This window comes from Microtus oregoni, unplaced genomic scaffold (genome assembly GCF_018167655.1).
Source record: "Microtus oregoni isolate MIOR12 unplaced genomic scaffold, Mior012 000003F_ref0000135, whole genome shotgun sequence".
Classification (NCBI taxonomy): Eukaryota; Metazoa; Chordata; class Mammalia; order Rodentia; family Cricetidae; genus Microtus; species Microtus oregoni.
This window is the reverse complement of record NW_024543062.1, coordinates 3,454,194-3,480,142: the sequence shown is the minus strand read 5'-3', so window position 1 is coordinate 3,480,142 and position 25,949 is coordinate 3,454,194. Positions and strand designations below refer to the sequence as shown.

The 25,949-nt window shown below is 56.3% G+C and overlaps 1 protein-coding gene across 3 annotated transcripts; it reads right to left on the bottom strand.

Annotated features, from left to right (window-relative positions):
* Positions 1-259: 259 nt before the first annotated feature.
* On the bottom strand, positions 260-24,955 carry Ints1 (integrator complex subunit 1). 3 transcript variants are annotated; one of them, XM_041648824.1, is made up of 47 exons: positions 24,590-24,955; positions 23,758-24,048; positions 22,293-22,489; positions 22,056-22,193; positions 21,696-21,855; positions 21,499-21,604; positions 21,219-21,411; positions 20,976-21,121; positions 20,738-20,879; positions 19,711-19,887; positions 18,999-19,107; positions 18,340-18,460; positions 17,927-18,004; positions 17,225-17,382; positions 16,596-16,692; positions 15,601-15,692; positions 15,423-15,483; positions 14,211-14,408; positions 13,825-13,954; positions 13,407-13,586; positions 13,184-13,333; positions 11,881-12,060; positions 11,687-11,791; positions 11,379-11,546; positions 11,070-11,181; positions 9,944-10,105; positions 9,348-9,494; positions 8,825-8,923; positions 8,483-8,607; positions 7,905-8,159; positions 7,211-7,370; positions 6,921-7,061; positions 6,607-6,793; positions 6,405-6,528; positions 5,867-5,997; positions 5,248-5,335; positions 4,945-5,171; positions 4,689-4,812; positions 4,038-4,171; positions 3,757-3,949; positions 2,877-3,004; positions 2,423-2,535; positions 1,660-1,773; positions 1,168-1,238; positions 895-986; positions 678-787; positions 260-596 (listed from the first exon to the last, which is right to left on the bottom strand). In XM_041648824.1, the coding sequence occupies exons 1-47, from the start codon at positions 24,726-24,728 to the stop codon at positions 481-483; spliced, it is 6,669 nt and encodes a 2,222-aa protein (XP_041504758.1). In that variant the 5' UTR covers positions 24,729-24,955; the 3' UTR covers positions 260-480. The 3 variants fall into 3 exon arrangements, with proteins under 3 accessions (XP_041504758.1, XP_041504760.1, XP_041504759.1); XM_041648826.1 differs by having other exon boundaries at positions 2,429-2,535; XM_041648825.1 differs by having other exon boundaries at positions 21,219-21,405.
* Between the last annotated feature and the right edge of the window lie 994 nt (positions 24,956-25,949).

Sequence of the window (25,949 nt, the reverse complement as noted above, 5' to 3'; positions counted from 1 at the left end):
CACCACATAGCTCGATCATCTGTCTGGGATAAGACCAGTCCACCTGGCTGATCTTGGGGTAGAGGACCCAGGGCCAAGCAGGTCAGACCACTGGAGAGAGGTGGCCAGTTTGGGTGGCCTGCAGGGTGGTCCATCAGGGAGGCCTCAGGCTCTCTCCCCACCAGGCCTCCGCTCAAGCCCTTGGAAGCCTTGCACCAAGTACAGGAACCCAGACCACTCTGGCCAGGGACAACACAGGACACCGGACAGCACAGAGGGACTCGATGCTTCATTTAAAGTGGCCCTCAGTGTGTTTTGCTGGCACAACAGCCTCTCCTTGTATATCCAGTGACCAGAGAGTTGGCGAGTACTCCGACTACCAGCACCAGCTGATGGCTGGAGAGAGCTGTTCTCAGTCCCACCCAGCCTCAGGGGGCTCAGGGATGAGGCGACCAGAGCAGGCTTGCTGGTAGAGCTTGGAATCAGGGTGAGCACAGTGGTTCACATGACGGCCTCCATGTGCAGGATCTTCAGTGCCTCCGAGATCTGAGTGCTGGTGTCGATCTGGCCATACATGCCCACCAGGAAGGCTCGGTGCAGCAGCACAGCCGCGTGCTCTACGGAAGAGTTGACATCAGACAGCTGTGGGCCAGTGGCACCTCCCAGGGCAGCAGGTGGGTGCGGGGTGGGTGGCTCACCTTGGCAGAGCAGGGTGTACTCTGGTAGGTTCCTGAGGGCCGTCTGTACCACCTCAAAGTCCCGGCTGCCCAGGCAGTACATGAAGGTAGGTAGGAAGTCAGCAGCGATGCTGCAAGAGACATGCTCCAGTGGGTACTGCCCCATGGCCCAGGAGCATTCCACGGTCTGGCTCGGCTAGCTGGGGGTGACAGTGCCCTCGGTGGGGGCTTTACTCACCTGGGGTTGTTCTGGATGGAACGCAGCGCGAGGCTGAAGGCCAGGTTGCGGCAAGACTCCTCCGCCGAGCTCATCAGCCGCTGCAAGTTGGTCTGTTCAAGTAGGATAGGAATGTCACTAGGCAACCATGAAGACTCAGCCTAGTGGCTACTACATGGACTGTTCCCAAGGTGCCACCAGGGCAGTAGGACAGCCTGCTTGGCTTCCTGCTTTAGTCTGTGGCAGTGCCCAGCTCACACGGCAGCAGGATGAGTTCCTCCCAGCCTCACTCACCGAGAAGAAGCCCAGGACCTCAGGTCTCCGCCGTGACATCTCGTCGATGTCGCTCAGTGCTTCGAGCACATCTGAGGACAATGGGTCCGGTTGGGGTGTCTCGGAGGCCCTGAGGGGGGGCTCCTTCCCACCCCAAGCAACCCAGACACAGGAAGGGACAGTCCCCAGGCATCCCAGTCCTCCAGAGGCTCCCCAGGATGCACCAGGCACTGGGTGCCATGTTCACTGGTTGTCCTGACACTACGCCCTCCTTCCCATTTGGCCTCACACTGGTCTCCAGGGAGGGCTTGACAAGGGGCTCACCCTGTGATCGGGATACTTGGAACAGCCCCCTCTACTCAATCCCCGCTTCTCCTCTGAAGAGACGGATAGGCCTACCAATCAGCCTGCTGGGTCTTCCTTAAGTACCTCAATGCTTCTGGGGTCCATTGTGCTATCTGAGTCAATAGTGCAGTGCACCCAGCGTGGTCTAGGAGCAGCTGGCTCACTCACCCTCAACAGCCTGGCCCCGGGAGAGCCTCTTCATGTGTGGAGCCACGTCAGCTACAGTCAGTGGGGTGCAAAGGGAGACACTGACCAGGGGTAGGGAGCCGGCTGAACGCTCATCTGTGAAAAGTTAGCCAGGGTCAGACAATGGCTGAACACTGAGGGCTTGGCCAGGCTTGCGATCTCCATGGAAAGACTATGCCCATCCCAGAGGCACAATGACCATTACCCAGGATGCAACACAGTGTTTGGTACATGTGGTGTTCATGGGGTTGGGAGGTGTCATGTGGATGCTGGGTCACTCTGGGAGACACAGCACATATTTTCCATAGACTTACAGCAAGCCTAGGAGACCATTCTCTTGGTTCTGCCCTCAGGGTGCCACTCCACATGGGAGACTGGTGTCTGGACACTGTGTGTCCTCTATGAACACCGTCTATGTGCTTTCAGTCAGTCTGGCCCACACAGGCAGCAGAGCCCAGCCATAGTCACTGAGCCTCTAGGCATCACTCACCTGCCAGTGACCATGTCAGTAAAGCACAGAGCCCTGCCTGTGGGAATGTGCCACCATCAAACAGGCAAGGGGAAAGATCAGCCTGCCCAGGAAGCATCTAGAAGATTAATGTCTGCCATGGGAGCAGAACCCGACATTCCCACAGGAAGGTTCTGTTCAACTTGGTTATGGTACCACCCAAGCACATGCATGAGAAGGTAAGGGGCCACCAGAACCCTTCCTACATTTCATTCAAGAAGCTACCTGCCCCCTCACCTTCACCTTCCTCATCCAGGCCTTGTTCAGTTCTCCCGTCCCGGCTGGGCAGGCTGAGCCCTGCCAGCAAAGACTTCAGCATTACCAGGTCACTGTTGTCAAAGGACAGGTCACTGTGGAGAGAGCGTGGGTTCGCTTCAGAGCAGTGGTTCTTAACCTGTGGGTGGCGACCTCTTTGGCAAACCTTAACCCCCCAAATATTTATATCACGATTCACAACAGTAGCAAATGACAGTTGGAAGGCTGAGAACCACTGCTCTAGAGGCCAGGCAGGGAAGAGGCAGGGGAGGAAACGCAGCAGGGCAGGAAGGATGGCCTGGGCTGAGGTCAGTGGGAAAGAGAGAGGTAGGGAGGAACACGTGAGGAGGAGCAAACGGGGATGAGGATGAGGGTTGCAGTTCCGGCCAGGACAGTATGTCTGGACTGTCCCTCCTGGCTCAGGTGTGGGACTCACTGGAGGGGTTCTGCGTGCTTCTGCAGGAAGGCCACGGCCGCTGGTGCGCTGCAGGCCACATACTTGTGGATGAACTGCACGAACTTGCTGATGAAGGGGGCCAGGTGGCGGGAGGACTTCCGGTAGTTCTATGAAGAGGGCAGAGGCACCAGAGGCTTCCTCAGACCCTCGACATGACACACGACCCCCATGATGACCTCGGGCCCAAAGCCAGGCTGACTGGGGCCCAGTGCTTTGGTTTTTACATTTTACTGTATGAGTGTTTTGCCTGAATGTATGTCTGTGCACCACACAAGTGTCTGGTACCCGGAGTTCAGAAGAGGGTGACAGAACCCCTGGAATTGGAGTTTGAAATGGTTGTGAGCCACCATGTGAGTGCTGGGAACCAAGTCCTCTGCAAGCGGCCAGTGCTCGCTAATCACTGAGTCCTAGCTTCAACCCCTGGGCATTTCTTTCTTCTTCTTTGAGATATCTAACCTATATATAGCCTCACAATATTATAGCCAAGGTTGATTTAGAACTTGCAATCTTCCTGCCTCAGTCACCCAAATGTGCTGCTGCTACACCTGGCTGGCACGACTCCCGTCACAAGAAAGATGTACAGACTAGGGCATGTGATGCCCACAAACAGCATACAACAGGGCTTAGCACCAGGGGTCTAGAATATGGGGTTCCCCAAGCAGGAGATGCTGGGGCTTAGGAACCTTAGTAAAGAGTAGGTCTCCAGACAGCGGAGGAAGAAGCTACTACAGGGGTGGCCTGGCTTTGGCCCTCGTTCCAGATTCTCCTGTGGGAGCAGAAGGAAGTCAAGCAAAGACAAGAGGGGGCATGGGTGGATGTCTGGGCTGAGGAATGTGGGGACAACCTGCCTGGCACCCACCAGGAGCAGGCGGATAAATGAGCACAGGCAGTCCCACAGAGCCCCCTGGTGCTCGTTCTGGAAGACACGCGGCTGCAGCAGCTCCAAGATGCCCAGCACATGCAGGAAGAAGGCCAGGTGGTTCTGCTGCCGGAACTCCTGGAAGTTCAGGTGTGTGCGGCCATGTAGGAGGGCTGCGATCATGGGTAGGTGCCTGGGGGCCAAGAGAAGGGCACCTGGGTCACGTCTTCTCACCAGACACCCCAACCCCATGGTGTGCCCACTTCTGTGAGAGGAAGCACCTCAGCAGCAGGATGGGGTGGGCCACAGCCAGCTTCCGACAGGCCATGTTGGCATCGGCCACTCTGCTTTCAGAAGACCGGGAGTCACTGGTGTCTGCCAGGAGCGTAATGAAGCGATGGATGAGCCCGTCGAGCTGGGGGGAGGGGAGACATGAGGAGGAATACTTGCTCATGCACGCTTTGAATTCTCCTATCCCACTCACAGCCCTGGATGCCACTCGGCAGCAGCATGCTCAACATGGACTTCTGGAGATCACGCCACAGGCAGGACCACATGTGGCCTCTCACACAAAGCTGAGGACACAAGCTGACCACCCTACCGAGGTACAGTGGAGTGCTGGCCAGGTTGTATAGAAGGCAGGCAGGTTCAGAGACACTCTGGGGGTAACAGGACAAGCCCCTCCTGATGGAGGCCGTGTTGTCCACATTACACAACACACATGTGCCACCTCCTGTCTGTCCACCATCTGAGTGCAGAGCAGGGAGGGGCAGTGGAAAGCACCCCTATGCGCCCAGACGGCTCTTCCCGGAAAGAGCCTACGACGGCACCCTCAGGGCTCCAGTGAGGTCAGGTGAGACTGATGGCACAGCCCCTCCTCCCACTGCTCAGTGGCTGTGGGCTGCAGAACTACAGCAGGCTGTGCCCCTCACCTTGCAGACGCTGCTGCTGGTGGCACCTTCACTCTGCAGCAGGACCTCGGGCACGGGCACCCGGACCTCCGGCCGTTGCAAGTACAGCTGTAATAGCAGGTCTCGGCAGCGCTGGCCCAGCACACTGCAAAGAGCCAGAGGGTAGAGAGACCGGTCACTGGGATGATGTGGCCAGGAAAGGGCCATGTGCTGAAGAAGCCACTCTCACGCAAGAGCAGTCACCTACAGCAAGGGGTCACAGTGGGGACTCAGGTACCTGTCCCCCCATTGTTGGATGCAGCTGGTCAAGTGTTCTGTCACTTTTCCGACACTCTCGCTGCTGCCACGGCAGCAGCTAAGCAGCAGGGGCAGCCGGGTCTGGATTAGAGTACGTGCGGCACTGTCCCCATCCTGGCTCCTGGTCTCTGCCTCAGACAGGATCAGTTCCACCAGGCTGAGCAGCTCTGGACCCTGGACATGGAGCACCAGCTCCTCCCGCCGCTTCTGCAATCAAGCAGCCACAGGTCAGCCCCAAGACATGTTGCCAACACTCACAGGGTTGAGACAACTTGAGACCTGCCTGTGGAGTGCGCTGGTCCCGGCCCTGCCAGATCCGTGGAACATGGATGCAGGCCCAGAGGAAGTCCAGGGAGGCTGAAGGGTCGAGCCTGGAGGAAGCAAGCAGCCGCTGAACACAGAGTCAGGGCAAACTTCCTGGAAAAGGGCCTCTGTATAGGGCCCCACTGTCTTTCTGAGGAGTCCCTGGTGCACAATGGGAGGCAACCAGGGTCTCCCTGAGCCACACACTCCCTGTGTGTTTGTGAGCTGGGCACCGAATGACTCCCGTGAGGAAACTCAAGCATAGGTTGTGACCATAGGATGGGCCTGTCACAGCCAAGGGACCACGAGGCCAGATGGGCAGCTTCTCACAGCCCCTCTGCCTCCCATACCACGGCATGGAGTTAAGCCAAATTCTCCACAGATGAAAATGTGGCAAAAAGACAGGAGAGGCTGGACTGTCTACTCCTTAGTTAGGGGCTGGGCACCCAAATCAGGATCCCAGCCCAGCAGTTGAGGGTATGCAGGCACCCTAAGGCACTAAGCACACAGTGCTTACTGCCCTCAGGAGGTGCTTACTGCCCTGAATCAAGGTGCAGGGATAGAAATCATGGCTCCCAGGGATTTGGGGTTGGCCTCACCTCTGTTCCCGGCTCTTGCCTAGCAGGACATGGATGCAGTGGTGCAGTGTGGACCAGCTGGCCTGGTGTGTGAGAAGGGCGAGGAGGTAGGGGCGAAAAGACAGTACCTGGGCACTTATGTGGCCTTTACCCTGGAAAGAAAAGAGGTCAGGATGGTCTCAACTGGGCCCAGGGACAACCCGTTCTGACAAGTCATGTCAGCTGGCCACGCTCTGGGGGGGCTGCCCCAGAAACAGCAGCAAAGGGCCGTGCCGGGCACTATCTCATCTCTGCCATGCGGGGCAGGGCCCCGGGGTTCCATCTTCTCATCTTCCCCACACCTCTGGCTAACCTGGCTTCCTTAGATTTTAGGGCCTGGAGGAACTGTCCTACACTCACCCCTGCTCCAGCCCGTCCTAGATGTGGCTACCAATGTCGATCCAAAGAGACATACACCACAGGGCCAGGAAGGCCAGGCCTGGCTAACCCGCCCCTCCTCTGGGGCTAAAAGACACAAAGTCTGAGTGGCAGCACTGCTGGAGGGACATGTCCCTGTCACCTTTCTTCGTGAGAACAGCAGCTTCCTCTGAAGGTCAGGGCAGCTACTGACCACTTCCGGGTCCAGCGTCTCCAGCCAGTCCACAAGTAGCCCAGAGGCTGGTCCCAGGCGCATGGTGTCTGTGCTGCAGGCAGAAGGATCAGAACAGAGAGCAGGCTGCAGAGCCACCACCCTCCCACCCCCTGGCCACATTCCTACCTACCCGGCACCCTCAGCATCCTGCTTGCTAGGGCCTAGGAGCTCATCCTTCTCCTGCAGCAGCAAGGAGCTCACTACCACAATGGGCCCAGAGGCCAAACTCGGGCAGGAGGTCTCCGCAGTGGCTGAGAAAAGCGCCGTCAGCAGCTCTTCCAAGTGGGGGGAGCGCACTTCGATGAGGCCCCGGAGCACTGTGGGATAGGAAGCTGGCTCAATCAAGTAGGCCAACAACCCGGAGTTCAAGGCAGACACATGCACAACTCAAGAGGGTCCATGTGAGACACAGGGAATGGGGGACAGTACTGGGCTGGGTGGTACCTTTGCTAATGAGCTCTGGCTCCACAGTGCACTTCTCCCCAGACTTCAGGGTGGTAATGACAGCCCGCACAGTGGAGTTGGCCACCTCCAGGTCATGGTGGAAGCTCAGGGCCTCAGCCAGGTGCAGGAGCCCACTGCGCACTGTGAGCAGTGGAGCAAACCATGTGACTAATGCCAGGGCTCTGGTTTGCCCACACACTCTCAGCCTGCCTCTCTGAAGGCTTGCCCCCTCGCCCCCGCCACGTTAACACCAACCAGCCCCTGCCTGCCTTCTGCCCTCAACTGCTCACCGTCACTGATCCTGCGTCTTGCTGAGTAGCGGGTAGCAAACAACTTGAGTTGGGCCTGCAAGGGCCCATCCTCCACAGCGGGACTGTCCAGCCACTGCAGGATCTGCATAAGCACTTTAAGGAAGAGCGAGGAGAAGCCAGTGTCCTGAGGGACAGCACGCTGTGGGGACAGCCAGCCATGTGTGAGCACACTGGCAAAGGACTACAACAGCCCTGCCTGGGGACCAGTACCAGAGCCAGGACCCAACATCATCCCACTTGCCACTCAAAAGCATGTCTCTTAAATGCCAGGATGACCCTGAAGGAGTTTAAAGACCCGTCCCTTGGGGAGATACCTCCACTAACAAATCATACAGCAGAGAAGAAACACAGGTGTGCACACATTCACAGCACATACAGAGATGCATTCATGTGTGCAGACATGGCAGACCCAGACCAGTCTGCAGACAGGATGACAGAGACCTCATTCACCCTCCACTACAGGACCCCTGCCCATGCCCACTCCAGGTAGCTGGCTTTTTATATTTAAGGACAGGGAATCTAGGCCTGCTGAGGAAAGCCTGCTGGAGACAGCATCAGGCCTGAGGCTGGGTTGGGAGATGCGCAAGGCTGTGTGTAGTAGGGAGAGTCTATGCATTCCGGGCCACCAGTCTCCCGCTGCCCTTCCCTCCCACCAGCTCATGTGCCAGTGTACCTGGTATTGGTAGAGCTGGCGCATCAGTGGGCAGGAAAGGAAGTGGCTGTGGTGCATAGCCAGAGCCAAAGTGCCACCATGTGGGGAGTTCAGCAGGGTGGCCATAGCCTGAAGGAGGCGCACTGTGATGCCTGGCACCTCAGGGTTCCCCTGGCGGACGCGAGCCAACTCTTGGCCTAGGGCTTGCTGCAGTGCCAGGGCAAGGGGGCGTGGGCTGGAGCTCTGCCACCGTGGGTCGGGGCTCAGTGGGAAGATCTGAAAGCAGAAGGTGTGAAGAGTGCAGGGGCTCCCAGGACCACTTCTCAAGTCCGTCTAATTTGGGTTCAACTGCATGAACTAAGGGACCTGGGATCTGGGCTGGAAGAGTGGCAAAAGACCCCAACACCCCAGAAGTTGCTGTGAAGGGCAGAGGTACCTAGAGCCCACAGAATCTAGGTTAGAAGCCAGAATCAGACTTCATACTGAGAGTATGGTGAGTGAGTGTATAGTAGTAGCTAGACACACACGCCATGAGAGACCGGAAGACATACATGTGCAGGGGGTACTGTTGGGAGACCCTCACACGACAGCCCTGGTACCTGTAGGAAAATGCCAGCCAAGTCATCTTCAGGGCCGAGCACTGGGACCTGTGTCCCTGCCCGAGTCCTGCCCTGGCCCGGTGGAGGCTCAGGGCTGCTTTCTGGCTTAGGAGCCTCTGTGCTCTCTGCAGAGAAAGAGAAAGCATGTGGCCTCAAAACTTTCCAACCAGCTCCTGGCACCATCCTGTCTGGGCCCACATGGAGGGTAGATAAAAAATTAGAGCCCCACTGGTTGGAGGCTGGTACCAGCCAGGGAACAGCATGCAGGCCAAAGCAGTTCAGCCTAGACAGTAACGTGGTGGTGGTGGTGGTGGTGGTGGGGGGGGGGGGGAGCGGTTGTACCTCGTCGAGGTGGCAGGGAGGCCGTGAGGAGCGAGTGGAAGGTCTGGCCTCCGGAAGCTCCTCTCTCGTGCTGCACCTCAACCAGGTGGGCCATGTAATCTGCAAGACAGCAGCCAAGGGACCACTGGAGGTGGGTAAGCCAGACTGCAGTCCCACAGAACAAAGGACCAGAGGCTGCCACACCACACCCAGCAAGCTCTTCTAAGACTGCAGGAGCTCGGTGGTGCACACCTGTAATTCCAGCACTCGGGAGGCAGAGGCAGGCAGAGCTCTGAGTTTAAGGCCAGTACAGCCAGGACTACACAGAGAAACCTTGTCTCAAAAACAAAACAAAAAAACAAAACAAAGACTGCAGAAGCTGAGCTAGATTCCCAGCAGAGGATCCAGGGTTCCTTCCCTCCAGCCTCAAAGTCAGTCAAGATGGGGTAATCTAGTATCAAGAGTTCCAGGACCACAAGTATAGATGCCCCACGAACCTAACAAGCATACAAGTTCGGCCCCGTAGGCCCCCAGGACTTCTTACTCTTGTCCATGATGTTCTGCTCCAAGGTCTGGGGGTCCTGGGCCACTGCCTGGTCCAGGTACTGCAGCAGCTTGCTCATGCTGGACACAGGGATGCCAAAGGACTGCACAAAGAGCAGCAGCTGCTGGGGCTCCAGGTCCTGCAGGGCTGTGGGCAAGGCATGCTCAGCTGCCCACTGGGCCATGCCAGGTCCGTCACCAGCCCTAGACTCGCAAGGGTAACCCTTAGGTGCCCCACCACAGGGCCTGGCACTGCCAATCTCTACCACATGCGGTCCACTAAGACTTCCATTAGGTAGAAGATAGGATGTCACCAAAGACCCTATGGAACACTGGCATCCAGACTCTTTGGTACATCTTTCACTGGGCTTTTCAAGTTCCCTGGGTCACTCTGAAGTTTCCCTCCCTGCCTGGGGACAGACTGAAACATCCAAGCTGGGCACATGCCCAGCCCCTGCTGGGATCCTCTGCTCAGGGCAGCTTGCCTATAGCCCACACACCCTCCATGACTAACCCGAGAGCCCCGACACCATCTCTTGTGCCTCTAGAGGCCGGGTCTTTTATAGCCATTTCTTCCCCAGCCCAGCCTCGCTGTACCAGCATCCACTAGCCGGGGAACCTCGGAGCGGATCATCCGCAGCTTCAGCCAGTCGGGCAGCAGCAGGGCTTCCTCAGAGGTGTCCACCAGGAAGGCTGTGGGCAGGGGCTTCTTCTCCGGAAACCAGATGTCCAGCAGCTCATGGAACTCACCATCACCAGCTTCAGGGAGGATACAGGGAACAGAGGTGTCTGAGGAGCCATGAACCCAAGAAGGACCACAGACCACCAGGGGCTACTTGCAGGGGCTACTTGAAGTTTTAGGGGAACAGAAAAGGCTCAAATGCAGACAATGACAGGGCACTGGGCCCATGACTTCATGTTACCCTGTCTGGTGTACAGTGGTTTGTGGGTGAAATGTGGCTTCCTGCCCAAGGTCACCGTACTTGCACTCACGTGACCACAAGAATCTCCACACAAACTGCCTGTTCTCACAGTGCCTTCAGCCCTGGGCTCTGTGGAGCCCAGGAGACCCGCCAAGATGAGACCACGTAAAGCCAACCTTCTATGCTGTCCTTCCTCAGGGCAACGTGGCAGACACACACCACAGCTGACCACCTCTCCCTCAGTATGACAGCGGAACCCACCCACATTCCCCGGAAGTCCCAGGCAGAGCATCCTTTACCCTTTCTACTCTCTCAGGCATAACTGGGCACATGTATGGAAGCTGCCACAGTGACCAGGACCAGAGGGAAGGCTACTGGCTAGAGAGGTTCCAGTCAGCCTGGGCTTACCAGGCCCTGGACTTGGCCACACTGAGTTCCCAGGCCAACCCACAGGACTAGGGAGATATTGGGAGCTCAACTGTACACAAGACACTCAAAGAATGAGCAAGAAGGGCACACTCATGTGGCACTCAGCAGCTGTGGTGCAGTGGGCAAGGGCACACCCAAGCTATACCATAGGGTGCTTCCCAGACCTAACTAGAAGCTGAGTTTAGAAAACCCAGGACAGTCAGACAGTGGTGGTGTACTCAGAACTCAGGAGACAGAGGCAGGTGGATCACTGTGTGTTTGAGGCCAGTCTCGTCTACAAAGAGAGTTCCAGGACAACCAAGGCTACACAGAGAAACCCTGTCTCGAAAAACAAAAACAATCAAACAAAAAGCCCGGGACAGACTACTTACCACGGGGTGGGCCCAATGTTAGCAGGATGACCATGGCATGGACCACAAGGATGTGCATAGTGGCTGTCTCCCCACTGGTCCATCGTAGGAACACTTGGTCCTGAGACTCTGACTGTGAGCAATGGCGGAGGGACAGGCACCAGGTGGCTCAGAGGGTAGGACTGACCCCAGTGTGACAGTTCACCTACCCTGTGCCCCTCTGGAGTATCAGCCCCCAGCTACTGTCCACCTCAGTTCACCGCACACCCTCCTCACTCCCGACGACCACCCCGTCTCCTCTCATCCACTGACTGCCCACTGGGCCCTCACCCAACTGTAGACCTCCTCGCCCTCCTTGCTCTTGCGCATGCGCCGTACATAGCGGGAAAACACAGACAGCAGGGCACTGAGTACAGCATCAGACGCAGTGCTGCAGGAGGGCTTTGCGAAGAGGTGTGCCATGATGGTGGAGCGCTCCACGACCAACCGGGCCACATCCTGATGGGGGGTAAGGGCTGTCAGAAACTTCAAAGACTCCGGCCATGAGTGGCCCAATCTCCTCGATTCCCCATTCACTAGCCCAGCTGCCAGCCACAATGGCGACACTGAGCCATTTGGCCCCACCAGAATTCCCTCACCAGGGCCAGGTCACTGTGTGGGCCTTGCTCCTCCACTGGTGTATGCTGGGACAGGTAGATCAGGTAGGCGCTGATGGTCTGGGGGTCAGTCTCCATGTGGATGGCCTGAGGAGAGGGTGCGGATGTCTAAGACGGATCCTGGCAGAGCGTGCAACCGCCCCTTCCCTCCAGGACTGGCTCTGCCCATTCTGTACCTGCTGTAGAGCCAGGGCAGTGCTGGTCCTCACGCTGTCAAACAGGGGCAGCCTGGGCAGGTCCCGCAGCAACCACTGATAGCCCTGCAGCGCATCTGTCTCCCCTACATCCTCCTCCATGGGGGGCTCTTTCTCTTCCTTGTCACGAAGACCACCCTCAGACAGAACCAGTGACAAGCCCTGCAGGTACATGCACAGAGCTAAGACTGCCTGCCTTGGTATGCAGCAGGCCCACCTTATTCTCAGAAGCACGCCTGTTCCCTCAGGCCCCACATGGAAACAGGGCAGCTCCTGTGTGAGGAGACTTACCAGCTCCCTATTGTTACCGTGACTGAGAGGAGAAAAGGAACATGAGTTGAGCTCTTTAAACTCTGTTAAATTTCGGAGACAAGTCTGACTCAGCCCAGCCTAGCCTCAAATTCACTAAGCAGTCAGTCACCTGACCTCAAAACGCCCATCTCAGTACCCTGAAGGCTGGGATTCCTAGGTTGCCCAACACACCGACATAAAACATTTGCTCGGAGCTTTTCTCTTTGGTGCTAGTGATAGAATAGAGAGCCTAGGCCTCAGCCCAGTGTCCTGTATGACGTTTCTAGATATGGCAACCGCAGTCTGTCCAACCACTCTCAGAGTATGTCCATCCAGGGAGAGCCACAGGCAAGAGACCAAGGGCTCCAGTTCGTGCAGACTAGACTAGCAGCACCCGTACCTTCTGCCCAGGCAGATTAGAAAATTGGTGTGGGGGAGCCAGTGGTTATCTAATACATACTCAGAGACAGGCTGTGGCTCAGCAGTAGAGCACCTGCCTAGAATCCCCCAGTGAGGGGCTGGGGTGTGGCTCAGTGGTAGAGCACCTGCCTAGAATCCCCCAGTGAGGGGCTGGGGTGTGGCTCAGTGGTAGAGCACCTGCCTAGAATCCCCCAGTGAGGGGCTGGGGTGTGGCTCAGTGGTAGAGCCCCTGCCTAGAATATCCCAGTGAGGGGCTGGGGGCTGGGGTGTGACTCAGTGGTAGAGCATCTGCCTAGAATCCCCCAGTGAGGGGCTGGGGTGTGGCTCAGCGGTAGAGCCCCTGCCTAGAATCCCCCAGTGAGGGGCTGGGGTGTGGCTCAGTGGTAGAGCCCCTGCCTAGAATCCCCCAGTGAGGGGCTGGGGTGTGGCTCAGTGGTAGAGTCCCTGCCTAGACCCCCAGTGAGGGGCTGGGGACAAGGCTTAATGGTAGAGCACTCACCTAGCATGCGTAGCTGTTAATCCCCAGGACCCACTGCCACTACAGCAAGTCTCTCACCCACCAGGCCACACTCACCTTCATGGCCAGCACCCGGGAGGCCACCTGTGAGGAGCCCAGACGCCGGAGGAAGTAGTCGAGAACCTCACACGTGGTCTGCTCATCTGCTTTAGGGCCCAGTAGTAGATCCTGCAGGCGGCCCAGAAGCTGCCGCTGTTTCTGCTGCCTCTGTGGAACAAGAAGAGCTGTCAGGGCCAGTGCTTGGCTAGATACGATGGAGTAGAGAGCTGCACACACATACCTGTCGCTTCTTGGCCTTCTGTTCCCGGCTTTCGCCCTCCTCATCCTCCTCCCCTGAGGCAGTGGCATCAGCCGCATCGTGTAGCAGGAACTCACACAGGCACTGCACAGGCAGCACATCCAGCGAGCCTTCGCTGGACTGCACCAGATCTGCCAGCCATGGCATGGACTGAGAGGAGGCCTGTGTGGGCAGCAGGGAGACAGCTTATCAACAAGGCCCAGGTACTAGGCCCTGAATCCTCCAGCCTGGGGGCGCTCAAGTGTGCCCTCTGTAGGGCAAGTGGCAACCTGCAGCAGTCAGTATGCATCTGAACCACCCATGGTGTCTGCACCAGCAGCATGCATGGACACAGTGCATCCTGACACACTCTGCCTTCCTGGCCTGTGGCCCCCTCCACCATTCTCAAGGCAGGACCTACCTGGCGCTGGATGATGTGCAGGAGGAAGTCAGGGTTACGGCTGCGGCACAACAGGTGTCCGAGGCGCAGGGACTGGTTGAGGGCCTTTACCTGGTCCAGGATGTGAGGGGGTGGCCTCCGAGGAGGGCCTCTGTGTGTCATAGGGGACACGAGAGTCAGAAGGCCAAACATAGAAAACCAGAGTGCAAGTACAGGAGACCCATACTTGTCCCCGCCCAGTACAGGAGAGCCATACTTGTCCCTACCCGGAGGCCCAGGGGTGGACACCTCAGCTAACCCTAGCACCCTAAGGCCTAACCCCAGAGATCCACACCATGTGGGCAGCTCTGCCTGCTCGCCATCTGTCTTCCCTTACACCTGGGACTGGGACAAGGAGGGTGGCTTACTGGGGGTCCAGGCTAGTGAGCTGGGACAGGAGGAGGCTGCTGCTCTCCGTGATGGTCTGCTTGGTGGAGGCGGCGGCCAGGTGGCCCTCAAAGGCCAGGATCTCCTGCTTCTCCCTCTGAGAGATCTGCAGCTCACGGTTGATCATCTCGGTCCGTGTCTCCTCATCCGTCAGCGTGCACGGTGGGTATGAGTAGTTACTGGAGACCAAACATGCAGGCCTAGTACCCACCCCTGCACATGGGCACCCGCAGGCAATGTTCAGGGTCAGGCACACAAGGCTGCTGTTGCAGGAACACAGTCCGAGCACTTGGCGAGCAATAACGCTGTCCAATAACTCCCCAGCAGCCCCAGGCTCCGGGAACTAAGCATAGAAACTTCACACAGCATGACAGCCGCCTTCAGCATGGAATCCAGCTAGTGTCAGATTTACGGTGTCAAGGACACCTGCTCTACCACAGTATGTGACACCATATCACACCTCATGGGACCCTTGTTCATTATGACAGCCTCATAGAGACACACAGGTTTCTGTGAGGCAAACACTCCCCTTTCTTTTACATGCTCAAAAATTTGTCTCCTTGAGGAATCCCTTCCACAAGTTCCCATGCCCCATGTCTCCCAAGCATAAACTACACATCTAGTATCCTACACCATAGCCAGACATCTGTTCCTCAATGCCATGGCCATACACACACCCAGTCCCCAATGTCACAGTCAAACACCAAGGCCTCAACATCATGGCCACACACAAGTCTGACCCCTAGAATGTCATATCCTTAGGCTGAGACCTAACGCCCCTGCTGTGTGTGGTGCCTGCCCGGCTGGGCTGGACCAACTGCAGCAGTAATCCTCACCCTGACTTACACGGGCTTCGGTGCAAGAAACTCTGTCAACTGTGCTAACCACTGTGCAGGTCACCATGGCTGTGGACCTGCTGCATTCCCCGTGGGCCAAGCCCACATCCATTCTGCTCCCACTGTCTGCCTGGTTTGTCCTCTTCCCAGTGAGCGGTATGCGAGCTGCCCAGCTCGTGTGCACAGGGTTTCCATGGTGATGAACCACATTGCCCAGCCCCAGGGAAGGAACTGAGACCAATGAACAACAGACTTGGCTGCAGAAACTGCACACAAGGAGGCAGACACCAGGGAGGCAGCATAAATAATATTCCTCTGTGCAGCCCACCCTAGGATGAAGAATGCTCACCCACTTACTTGGTCATCACCATCTCCATGAGCATCTTCAGGGTGGGATACTCCTCCCATGCAGCCAGGCCTAGCGAAGGAAAACAGGAGGTTGCCCACAGCATTTTCTCCGGCCTCACATGTATGCTAGCTGGCACCTTGCTAGGCTCTGGCCCATGATCTATCTCCTATGGCCAGGACAACTTACCGATGTTCTCTGGGTTGAAGGCGGCAACAACCAGTAGTAGTGGCCAGGCCTTCCAGTAGAGGGTAGAGATGGCAAGGTTTGGGGGCTGATACCTGGAAGGCAGGGGCATCAAAAGTGTGAGCTCAGTGCCAGGGCAGTTCTGTTTCCTAGAACCCAAGTAAAAAAAGCCAGACATGCTGAGCAGTGGTGGTGCATGCCTTTAATCCTAGCACTTGGGAGGCAGAGGCAGACGGATCCCTGTGAGTTCGAGGTCAGCCCGGTCTACAGAAAAGTTCCAGGAAAACCAGGGCTACGCAGAGAAACCCTATCTTAGAAAAGAAAAAAAAAAAAAAGCTAGACATGGCTGTACATGCTTGTAAATCCTAGTGCTAGGATGTGGACACAGAAGGAGCCCTGGGGCCCACTGGCCAGTCAAACCAATGAGTTCCAAGTAAAAAGGTTAAGAGACCTCGGCTCAAAAGACAGAGAGGAAGACGGCGTAGGAAGCAAGACTGAAGGCCTGAGGCCAATCCCCAGGATACAAATGGTGGAGAGAACTGGTTCCCACAAGTGGTCCTGACTTCCACACACGGCCTTGGCATGTGTATTTTTACATGTACACACACACACACACACACACACACACACACTCTTTCTCTCATAAGTAAAACAAAAATGTTAAGTTTAAAGAAAGTCTGGGAATATAGCTGAGTAGCAGTGTTTGCCTAGTACATGCAAAGCCCTGGTGCTACTGATGTTCTGTAAAAATAAAGAAGCCAGACATGGATGTGTATGCCTTTAGTCCCAGTACTCAGGAAGCAGAGGCAGGTAGAGAGAAACCATCAAAAAAAAAAAAAAAAAAAAGAAAAAAAAAAAAAGAAAAAAAGAAAAGGCCCCAAAGTCAGAGACCCCAAAAAGAAGCAACAGAAGGAATGGCTCACACAGGAATAGTGGCTAGCAGCTGTGGGCCCTGGAAGCCAGCTCCGCCTCAGTGGGGAACAGGGCTACAGTCTTACCCAGGTGGCAGCTGGATATTCTCAGGGTGGTGGTAGGTGCACAAGTTCAAAACCGCATCTATCAACTGGATCCTCTCCACCTTCAGAACTTCCACATCTGAAACCCAAAGGCACTGGGTTCTAGAGTCTGGCCCAGCCCTCGGTGGGCAGCGGGGAATAAGTGGGAAGAGAGACTGGGACTTTGCTCCAGGTAAGGTATGTGTGCGACTGGTACCACAGCACGGTGGGCCAAACCAGGGGAAGAACGGACAGGCAAGGCACTGGCCGTGCAGGTGGCAGAACCCTGACAGCAGCCCACCCTGGGGTCTGAGGAGCGGTGCTGTGAGAACCCAGAACAGGAAGCTCCATGCTCAGGGTCCTTTCACCTCCATGCCAGGGTCCACCTTGTGGGAACACGGGTGAACTGCAGCACCTGCCAGGGCACGGGGGGGGGGGGACACACACACACACACACACACACACACACACACACGACACACGACGACACGGGACGGGACCCTCTAGATCCTCAATCTGGACCCCTGACCTCCTGGAGAACAGTCACAGCTGCACAGAGGGTGTGAGACCCAGCTGAGATGGTGGCACCTCAGACTCGTGTGGAGCGAGGGGCAGAGAGCCAGGGGTGTTACCGTCAGCTTGCACAGCTGCGGCTCGCTTCACGAGGTGGTCAGCCAGTTCCATGGCGTCGGCAGGGCCAAGAGGCAGCTCTCGGGACAGTCCGATGACCAGGATTCTCATCAGGGTGTCCTCCAGAATGGGAACCTCTGAGCAGAGGCGCAGGAAAAAACTACAAGTGATGTTGGGAGATGTGCGGTGAGGGCCCCGGGGTCTCCGTGGCCAGTGGCCAGATTCCAGGCCACCTTTCCACAAATGCAATCTTCTTCAGTCGAGGGGCCCATGCGAGGAATGCACACTAGGTCCTGGCCTTTAATGGCTAGACAGTGGGAGACCACAGCTCCTCTACTCATGGTCACTCATCCATGAGTGGATGGTCAGGCTGTATATAACCCCTGGAAAGCAGCTGGGAAATGTAGCAGCTAGGGTAGGAAGAGAGCTTGGGGAACAAGAGGACAGCAGGGTCTACTAGCTGGACTGGATAGTGGGGGGCAGGGCAGATATGCAGGTGACCAGTGGGTCAGAAGGGATAGCCAGTCAGCCAAGGCAGTGCAGAGTGGAAGGGGCTGCCTAAGGCTGTGACCAGGGAATGGGGAAGAGGCAGGAATTGGGGCAGACAGCACTGTAGGTGAACAACAGTACAGGGCTGGCAGGGTGGGCTAAGCAGGTGCCCACAGGCTGCACCCTCTGGCTGCCCTGCACACCCCAGCTCTCACTTGCGGTCGCTCTCCGGTGGCCAGTTATCCCACTTGTAGTAGGTCTCGGGCTGCTCGGTGAAGAGCACCTTGTGGAGGCTGCGGAGAAAGAGCAGGTGTCGATCAGGATGAGGCTGGGAAGGGAGTCTCCACACCAATAGTGCCCCACACGGACAACCTTGGCAAAAGCCAGCGGTGGAAAAGTGCTCGGGGCTTCCTAACTCCAAAGCCTCCCGCCCATAGTGGCCACTAGTGAACGAGTGACGATGATGGGGCTCTGTGAGAAAGAGCCCCACGCGTGGTCTCATGCTCAGGGCCCTTCTGCTGTCGACCCGTGTTGGGGCTCTCAGGTCCACAGTCAGCGGCTGCAGCAGAGGTAACAAAGAGGCACCAAGGGGTAGCACTGGGAGGCTGACAGGTGACCTGACTCTTACCAATGCACGTAGTCCTTGGGGGCAAGCTTGCTGATGGAGGGGACAACAGTGTGAAGCCACCATACTGCATCACGCTGGATGGCTGCGATCTGGTTCTGGAATGTGCGTAGCACCTCAAGGTCTAGGAAGGTGAGAGGCTCATGGGTGCCCTTTGGCCATGGCTTCAAGCAGGCCAAACCACAACAGAAACCACCCCTGTCCCAGTTATGGACATCCCATCCCACTCTGAGCCTCAAAAATCAACAGGATGCCTGAAGTGAGCAGGTCCCAAGCACAGAGAGTCCTCCCAGCCAGATGGCAGGAGGGCACCGCTGCTGCTGGAAGCCCCTCCACCTCCGCCAGAAGCCATGCTGAGGCACCCCGCCCCCCACCCCCATGCTGTCTCCAAGAGTCAGCTCAGCTTCAGGAATGTGCAATTACTCAAGGCTTCCTTCTTTTTCGTTTGTTGTTTGCTTGTTTGTTTGAGATAGGGTTTCTCTGTGTAGCTTTGGAGCCTATCCTGGAACTCGCTCTGTAGTTCAGGCTGGCTTTGAACTCACAGAGATCCACCTGCCTCTTCTGCCTCCTGAGAGCTGGGATTAAAGGCACACACCGCCACCACCCGGCAAGGCTTGGTTCTCATGTCCTTGCCTGAAGACCCCCAGCCCAGCAGGTCTTACTTCTCTTCTCTCCTTTGTCCCAGGCGATGCCAGCCTCTTTCACCTGGGCTGTAATGCCCAGCATCATGGACACAGCCAGCACATCCGTGATGTGAACCACAAACCGCTCCTACAGGCAGACGGAGTGGCAAGGCTGGCATGACCAAGGGGCCCTCCCACAGGACCCACATGGCATAGAGATGTATGTGCATAGCAGACATGAACACACAGACAACATAGAGAGGAGGCCAGCATGTCTGCACATCTAGAGACCACCATGCTCAGACAACAGCTAGCAGAAGCAGGCCTTGGGGTCGAGGAGTTGGCCAGGCTGACAAAACCCTCTCCCAACAGCAGACTGCCACCTGGGTGGACTGCCGTCCTGCCCAGGACCGTGGAGATCTCCCAGCCTCCCTGCTTCATCTGCTCAGCAACACCTCCTCCTTCTCTTGCTCTGCACCCCTAGTCAAGCAGACCTCTTACTAGGGTGCCCTGTTCATCCTCCCAGTCATTCCACAGTCCTGCCAACAGCAATGTCCATATCCATGTTGGGGTCACCAGCTCCCCAGCTTGGTCAGCCCCTCCCCATCCTTATGAGGGATGGAGCAACACCTCACACACGGAGCCCGTGTCTGCACACGAGCCTGGCATGTGGCCATCCCTACAACAGGGTAAGCCTGTCAAGGCCAGGAAATCTCAAAGTGGGCAGTGGTGAGCAGGGGCCCCAAGGCACCTTAAATTCCATCTCCAGGTACTGTGGCTCCTTGCGCTCCTGCATGAGTCCCAGGCAGAAAGCTTGGAAGTTGATCTCATGCTTGGTCTGCTTGATGATCTCACGCAGCAGGGCCCTGGAGGCACGGAGGTAGTCATCCTTGTTGGTCAGCAGATCCTGGAACACCATGGCTAGAAACTGAGGCAGAGAGGAACCACAAAGAGCTGGGGTCAATGGCTATCCAGGTCCCTTTGCCATACCCCACATCAACCTGCCAGGACCTCACTGGGACCTGCAGAAAGCCTCCCCCAGGAGAAAGACTCTCCAAAAAACTAAGCAGTTAATGTGGTAAGATTGGGCAGGTTCCCACAGCACATCTTGGGCTGCCTGTCCTGAGAAGAGGTGCCAGCCTTCTCTTCATGGATGTGAACTCTTAAGGGAGGATGAGCATGCTGTATTTTACTCTCCTGGTAGTTGGCAAGAGAGGGCCAGTCCTCTTCTGATCTGGGAAAGGGTTAACTGGCAGACACAGGGATGGGGACACCACACTGACCAGAAACCTCAGCCCACCCCACCTGACCCACCTGGACTCAAAGAATATCAAACACCAAAGATGCCAACTAGATATGCAACTACCCAATCAATTATCTTAAAACACTGAGCCAGGAGGGCAGCCTCAGGTGTAGCCAGATGCCAGCATGGTACCCCACAGCCTGGCTCCTTGGCTTCTTGGGTCCAGAGAGCTGCCAGACCTGTCACCCATGAGTCAGGACTCCAGACCAGGGCTGAAGATCTGTGGAGATGTTTGTTTGGTTTAGGAAGATCCCAACCAAGGAGGCTGCACCAGGCTGGAGCAGGGGCAGTTGAGAGGCTCACTCAACACCAAGCGCTTCCTCCTCCACAGTGTTAGCTCACAAGGATGGTTCAGAAACCAGGAGCCAGTGGGTCTTCCCACCCGAAGCCAGGAGTTCCTCCCTGTGCAGCTCCACAAGTCCCCAGCCTCAGCTGGACATAAACCCATGGGCTGGCCCGTGCTAAGTGTCCGCACCTTGGGTGCCAGCTCAGAGCTGTGTTGCAGCACAGTGTAGAGAATCTGCATGTTGTTGGGGTTGCGAGCATTGGAGAGCTCGTTGAAGATCACAAACTTGATGGTTGTGCCCAGGTTGTCCTTGTGTGCATTCAGTAGCTCCCTGGACACAAGAGCCGAGCAGGTGAGAGGCACAGGTCAGGCTCCCCCGCTCCCCACTGGCCTGTCTCCCCAGCTGCTGCCCCAGCTGGCCACACACCTGATGCAGAGCATATAGTGATTGAGGAGCACCTTGGGCTTGAGGCGGATCTTGATCAGGTGGGAGATGGCATCCATGTCTTCTGGCCCATGCGAGTTGCAGTTCATGCACACAGACATCAACAGGTCCTGTGCTGGCCTGGTCAGCTGCAGGGAGGCCAGGAAGACCATTGAACACACCACCATGACAGTCCGGACCCCCAAGGAGGACCCCCACGAACTCTGTTTCACCAACACAGCGCACCTTGGGGTTCTGCAGCCACATCTCCAGCCGCTGCACGGCCAGCAGTCGCACCTCCTTGTAGCCACAGGTGGCTGTGAGCAGACGCAGGAGGTTTCTGGACACGTTGTCGATGGGCTGGCGACGGTTCAGCTGGTCACGAAGCATGTCCAGAACATACTCTTCTACGCTCTCTGTGAGTTCATCGTACCTAGGCCAGAGGGGGGAAAGGGAGGCCAGGAAGGATGCCAGCTCCGGGGCCCCCACTTTGGTCTCCTGAGACTGAGGCTGTCAGCCCACCTACCTTGGCATGAGCTGCCCCTCCTGCTCAGGACTTAGTTTCTCCTCAGCAATCAGCAGTTCTGTCTGACTGTCCTCCTCTTCCGTCAATGAGGGATGGGGGCTGCTGCCTGCAGGCACCATGGGAGCCAATGGGTAGCTTCTCCAAGGGATGTGGAAGGCAGTGCCCTTGGCCCCCACCCAACACCTGACATCTCTTACCGGCACCAAGGTCACCTCCACCGCGTGCCCCCTCTCCCTGTAGCAGCACACTCTTTGGGGGCATCTTGGTGTTGAAGGCTGTCTGGATGTTATCCACGAAGGTGCGGCAGTGAGGGCTGTCCACCCAGATGCGCTCACCCAGTGAGTCCTCAATGTACACCTGCAGTTGAGTTACGTTTGGACCACACCTGATGCTGGCCAGGTACCCAGAGCAGGGGCAGCCAAGAGGCCCTCGTCAACACCCAGGGAGGAGGTCTAGCACACTAGGGGCCTCCATTCGCTTCCCTCGCTTGTATGGGTCTCCAGCATCCTCCTTTCCACAATGCTCTGCCTCCCTGAGTCCCTAGAGGGACGACTCACCTTCACGAAGATCTCAGGCCAGTTCTCATCCTCCTCGTAGGCGGCCATGAGAAGGTTGCAGGCTAGTACAGACACTAGGCTGTTCCCTTTGGCCTTGAAATTGACAGAGGCATCTCTCCGCAAGAGGCTGCACAGGGCCTGAAAGGACGGTAAAGTCACAGCTGTCATGAGATGCTCACACCACACAGAGACAGCAGCAGGTCCAGGGAGGGTGGGGAGAGCAGGCTGCAGTCTTACCTCAATGACACCCTCAGTGGCAAAGATGTTGGGCTTGATCTTGGCCAGGTACATGAGGCTCAGGTAGAGCGTGCTGTCAGGCTTGGCCCGCGTCACCTTCAGCTGCTTCACCGCCCCACACAGCACTCCTTCTATCCTGTCATCATTGCCCTCCAGCTCAGCAGCTTCGATCTCGTCGAGCAGTACGGTGGGAAGAACTGACCACACGGGAGGTTCAAGTTAGAGCAGGGGTGGGGGCAGAGATCACACCCAGAGCCACAGGGATGAGCAGACAACTAGAGGCAACACAGATGAATCTCACCAGCACATGGAGGCTCTGAGTTCACAGAAGCCACACACCCAGGGTTAGAGTTAGTGCCTTTCTTCCCAACCCATGTCCTCACAAACGCTATGCAGGCGCTTTATCATTGAGTCACACCCCAGCCCCTCTCTGGGGGATTCTAGGCAGGGGCTCTACCACTGAGTCACAGCCCAGCCCCTCACCGGGGGATTCTAGGCAGGGCTCTATCACTGAGCCACACCCCAGCCCCTCACTGGGGGATTCTAGGCAGGTGCTCTACCACTAAGTAGCTGAGGTTGGCCTTGAACTTTCAAGTTACCTGCCTCAGCCTGCTAAGCAGTTGAGGTCCACCACACCTGGCTACTCTCTGAGTCTTTGAAATGACATCTCAGTAACAAGGGGTAGTGTAGCTTTATGAGACACAGCTTCAAACACCTGCAGGACAGGATGCTTGTCTTTTGGGCTCTCACACAGAAGTCTCCTAGAAAGTGCTCTGAGCAGGCATGCAGACAGTGGTGTCTGTTACTGGAGTGTTAGGTGCTCAGAGGCTGGCAGAGCTAGTGGGTGACAGGTCTATGCTACAGGCATCATGGAGCTGTTATGAGTCCCCGAGTGGGACTGGGCTGTAGTTCAGAGGTAAAACACTTGCCTTGCATGCACCAGGACCTAGGCTCAATCCTGACACCATCAAAGAAGTCACTGGATAAGTGACAAGAAGCAGGGAACAATTAAACAGCTACACATTTACAAGTGTTAGTAGGAACAGGGCAGTGGGCACAGTTATCTCCCCTTTAAGGTCCCTTTGGTGCTATCAGGAAAAGTTTTCCTGTCCCCGAGGGAGAAACTGTGGGGAAAAGATCTCCTCCCACTTGAGGACCAGGCTAGAACCACCTGCTGGTGCACCCGCCCCCAGCAGGGCTCAGGACAGTGTTGCTAAAGAGGGACATGCCACACACATGCCAGAAAAACATTGGAATGATGAGGCCAGAGCAGTGCGGGGTTGGGAGGCACATCTGTGTGCAATGTCAAGAAGCAAGCCCACAGGAAGCCAAGAGCTCATCACACCCACTCCTGCAGAAGACCCTGCCGTGCTAACAGACCCAGGCTTGAAGTGGCCCCAGTGGGCACTGGGGTGATGGACAGGATGAGGGAAGCTCTCTGGGCAAGTTAGCCGTCTCACCTTACCTTCAATGGGTACCACGGACGGCTCTTTAATCGAGGGAGAAATGGCTCGTTTTTCTGCAACCGCAGCCTCAGCCAGACGTCCCAGGGCACTCAGTGGGGGAGTGGAGGACAGTTTGGGGCGCTTAGTGAGGCCAGTCAGCGCAGAGGCACTAGTCAGAGAGGCTGAAGCATCTCTCTTACGCTCTGAAGGCAGCCCCGAAGGGGCCGGCTTCAGCAGCGTGGATGCTGTCTTTGATTCGTTGGCCTGGCCCTTGGATCCCAGAGCGATAAAGTCTCCAGGGGGAGGATGCCCTGCAGAAGAAAAGAACACCCACTTTTGTGATACCCACTCTCAGAGAGGATAAACAAGACCCAGAGGAGACAAAAGTAGAGCTCAAGATTATTCAGCAAGACCCCGCCAGGGCCAGCAGTGGCTGACAGTTATTCAGTGCGGACCATAAGCTAAGCCATCTCTAACTCACAAGTACCAGGACAGGCTCCAAAACTACAGAGAAACCTTGTCTTGAAAAACCAAACCTGCCCAAAGCAAAACAAAACAAATAAGACCCGAAGGTTAGGTAATGAATCCACTGTCACACAGTGAGCAAGGAACAGCTCCAGGACCCCAATCAAGATCATCTGGCTTCAGGGTCTGTGATTCTGGTCAAGGCACCCTGTTTTTTTCCAGATGTTCAGCAGAACATGGACGGCCTTGTCCTTCAAGAGCCCCCATAGTAGCTATCCTGCAGGAACCCTGGGTTGGGTGACCATGTCCTGAAGGAATGCTGTGTTGGATAACCATGCCGTTCAGTACTCTTAGGTTAACTGTGCCCCGCCGCGCGTGGGAACGCACCTGAGGGCTTGGCGGCAGCGCTGGGCCTCCGTACGGTGGTGGGCTTGGCTCGGTTCATCCTGCCCGCGGCCCTGGCGCCTCTCGCCGAAGCGCCGTCACCTGGGAGGAGGCGACGGGAGTCACTCGCTCGCTCAGTCATTCATCCCTCGCGCCGTGGCCACTGAGCTGAGTGCCCAGGGCCGCTCGCTGGAGTCACAGAACGGGACCGGGTGCAGGGCACACGCGGCCGGGCGCGGAGACGGATGTCACCGCAGGGAGTGGAGTTCACTTGGGTGCACGGACCTCTCACCTCCTGCACATCATTGCGGGACCGCCGTACGGTCGCTACGGAAGTGGAAGCTGGTCGGAGCTCGCTCCCAGCGCCGATTTTTTCACATAACCGGAAGTAAAACAGACCCGAAGGAGAAGAAGAGACAAGAGAGAACCGCAGAACGTGCAGTGTGTGCACCGCCCTCTGGTGGTGGGAGGCTGGATAGACCGTCCCCGCGCCATTCTGAAAGCGCCGCTAGAGGGCCCTAAATTCTCCCGCTTCTTTTGGAAGGTGAGGCTGGTCCTAGATCAAAAAGTCAGGATCCTACTTTCCTATTGATCCATCAATGACATGCTCTGAAGTCAGAGATGCTAAAGGCCTCCTGCAATGGCCTCTGGATTTGACCTGCTTTGGGCACCTCCCTCTACATGGAGACCAGAGCCCAAAATCTCCCTTAAAATAGCTACTTCCAGCTTCCCACCTCCATGGAGTCCCAAGGTCTGACCATGTTTTATTCCCAGTGCTGAGTACTTGGGCAGGCTGCCTAGATACCGGGACAAGGACAAAATTCCAGATCTTTCTTTGGGACCAACATGGTTCTGAGATCATGTTTATATATGTATGTGTGTACATTTACATGTATACATATATATGTGTATGTGTTGCCTGCCTGTGTGTATGTATGTATATACACTTAGATAGATAGACGGACAGACAGACAGATAGATAGATAGGTGGATGAATGGATAGGTATTCCAAGGTAGTAGAATTAGGATTGGGAGTCCAAGACCAGGCACCCTTAGTAAGTTGTCCCCATGTCGCCCAGCCTTCTTAGTGCCAACAGGCCCAGAGATGTATAGTCAATATTTGTGGGTGGGGCCAGAGAGATGGCTCAGAGATTAAGAGCATTGACTGCTCTTCCAGAGGTCCTGGGTTCAATTCCCAACAATCACATGGCAGCTCACAACCATATATAGTGAGATCTGGTGCCCTCTTCTGATATGCATGCATATGTGAGGGTAGAATTCTGCAATAATAATAAGTAAATAAATAAATTTTTTAACAAAAAAAAATGTTTGTGGGCAAAGTGAGGAATGTATGTGAACACCC

Coding starts and splice junctions, on each gene's coding strand:
- Ints1 (XM_041648824.1), bottom strand. CDS start 24,728: ATGACTGAGCGAGCGAGTGACTCCCGTCGCCTCCTCCCAGGTGACGGC. Junction 15,693..16,595: donor AATATCCAGCTGCCACCTGG/GTAAGACTGTAG, acceptor CCTGCCTTCCAG/GTATCAGCCCCCAAACCTTG. Junction 6,794..6,920: donor GCCAGAGCTCATTAGCAAAG/GTACCACCCAGC, acceptor CCTATCCCACAG/TGCTCCGGGGCCTCATCGAA.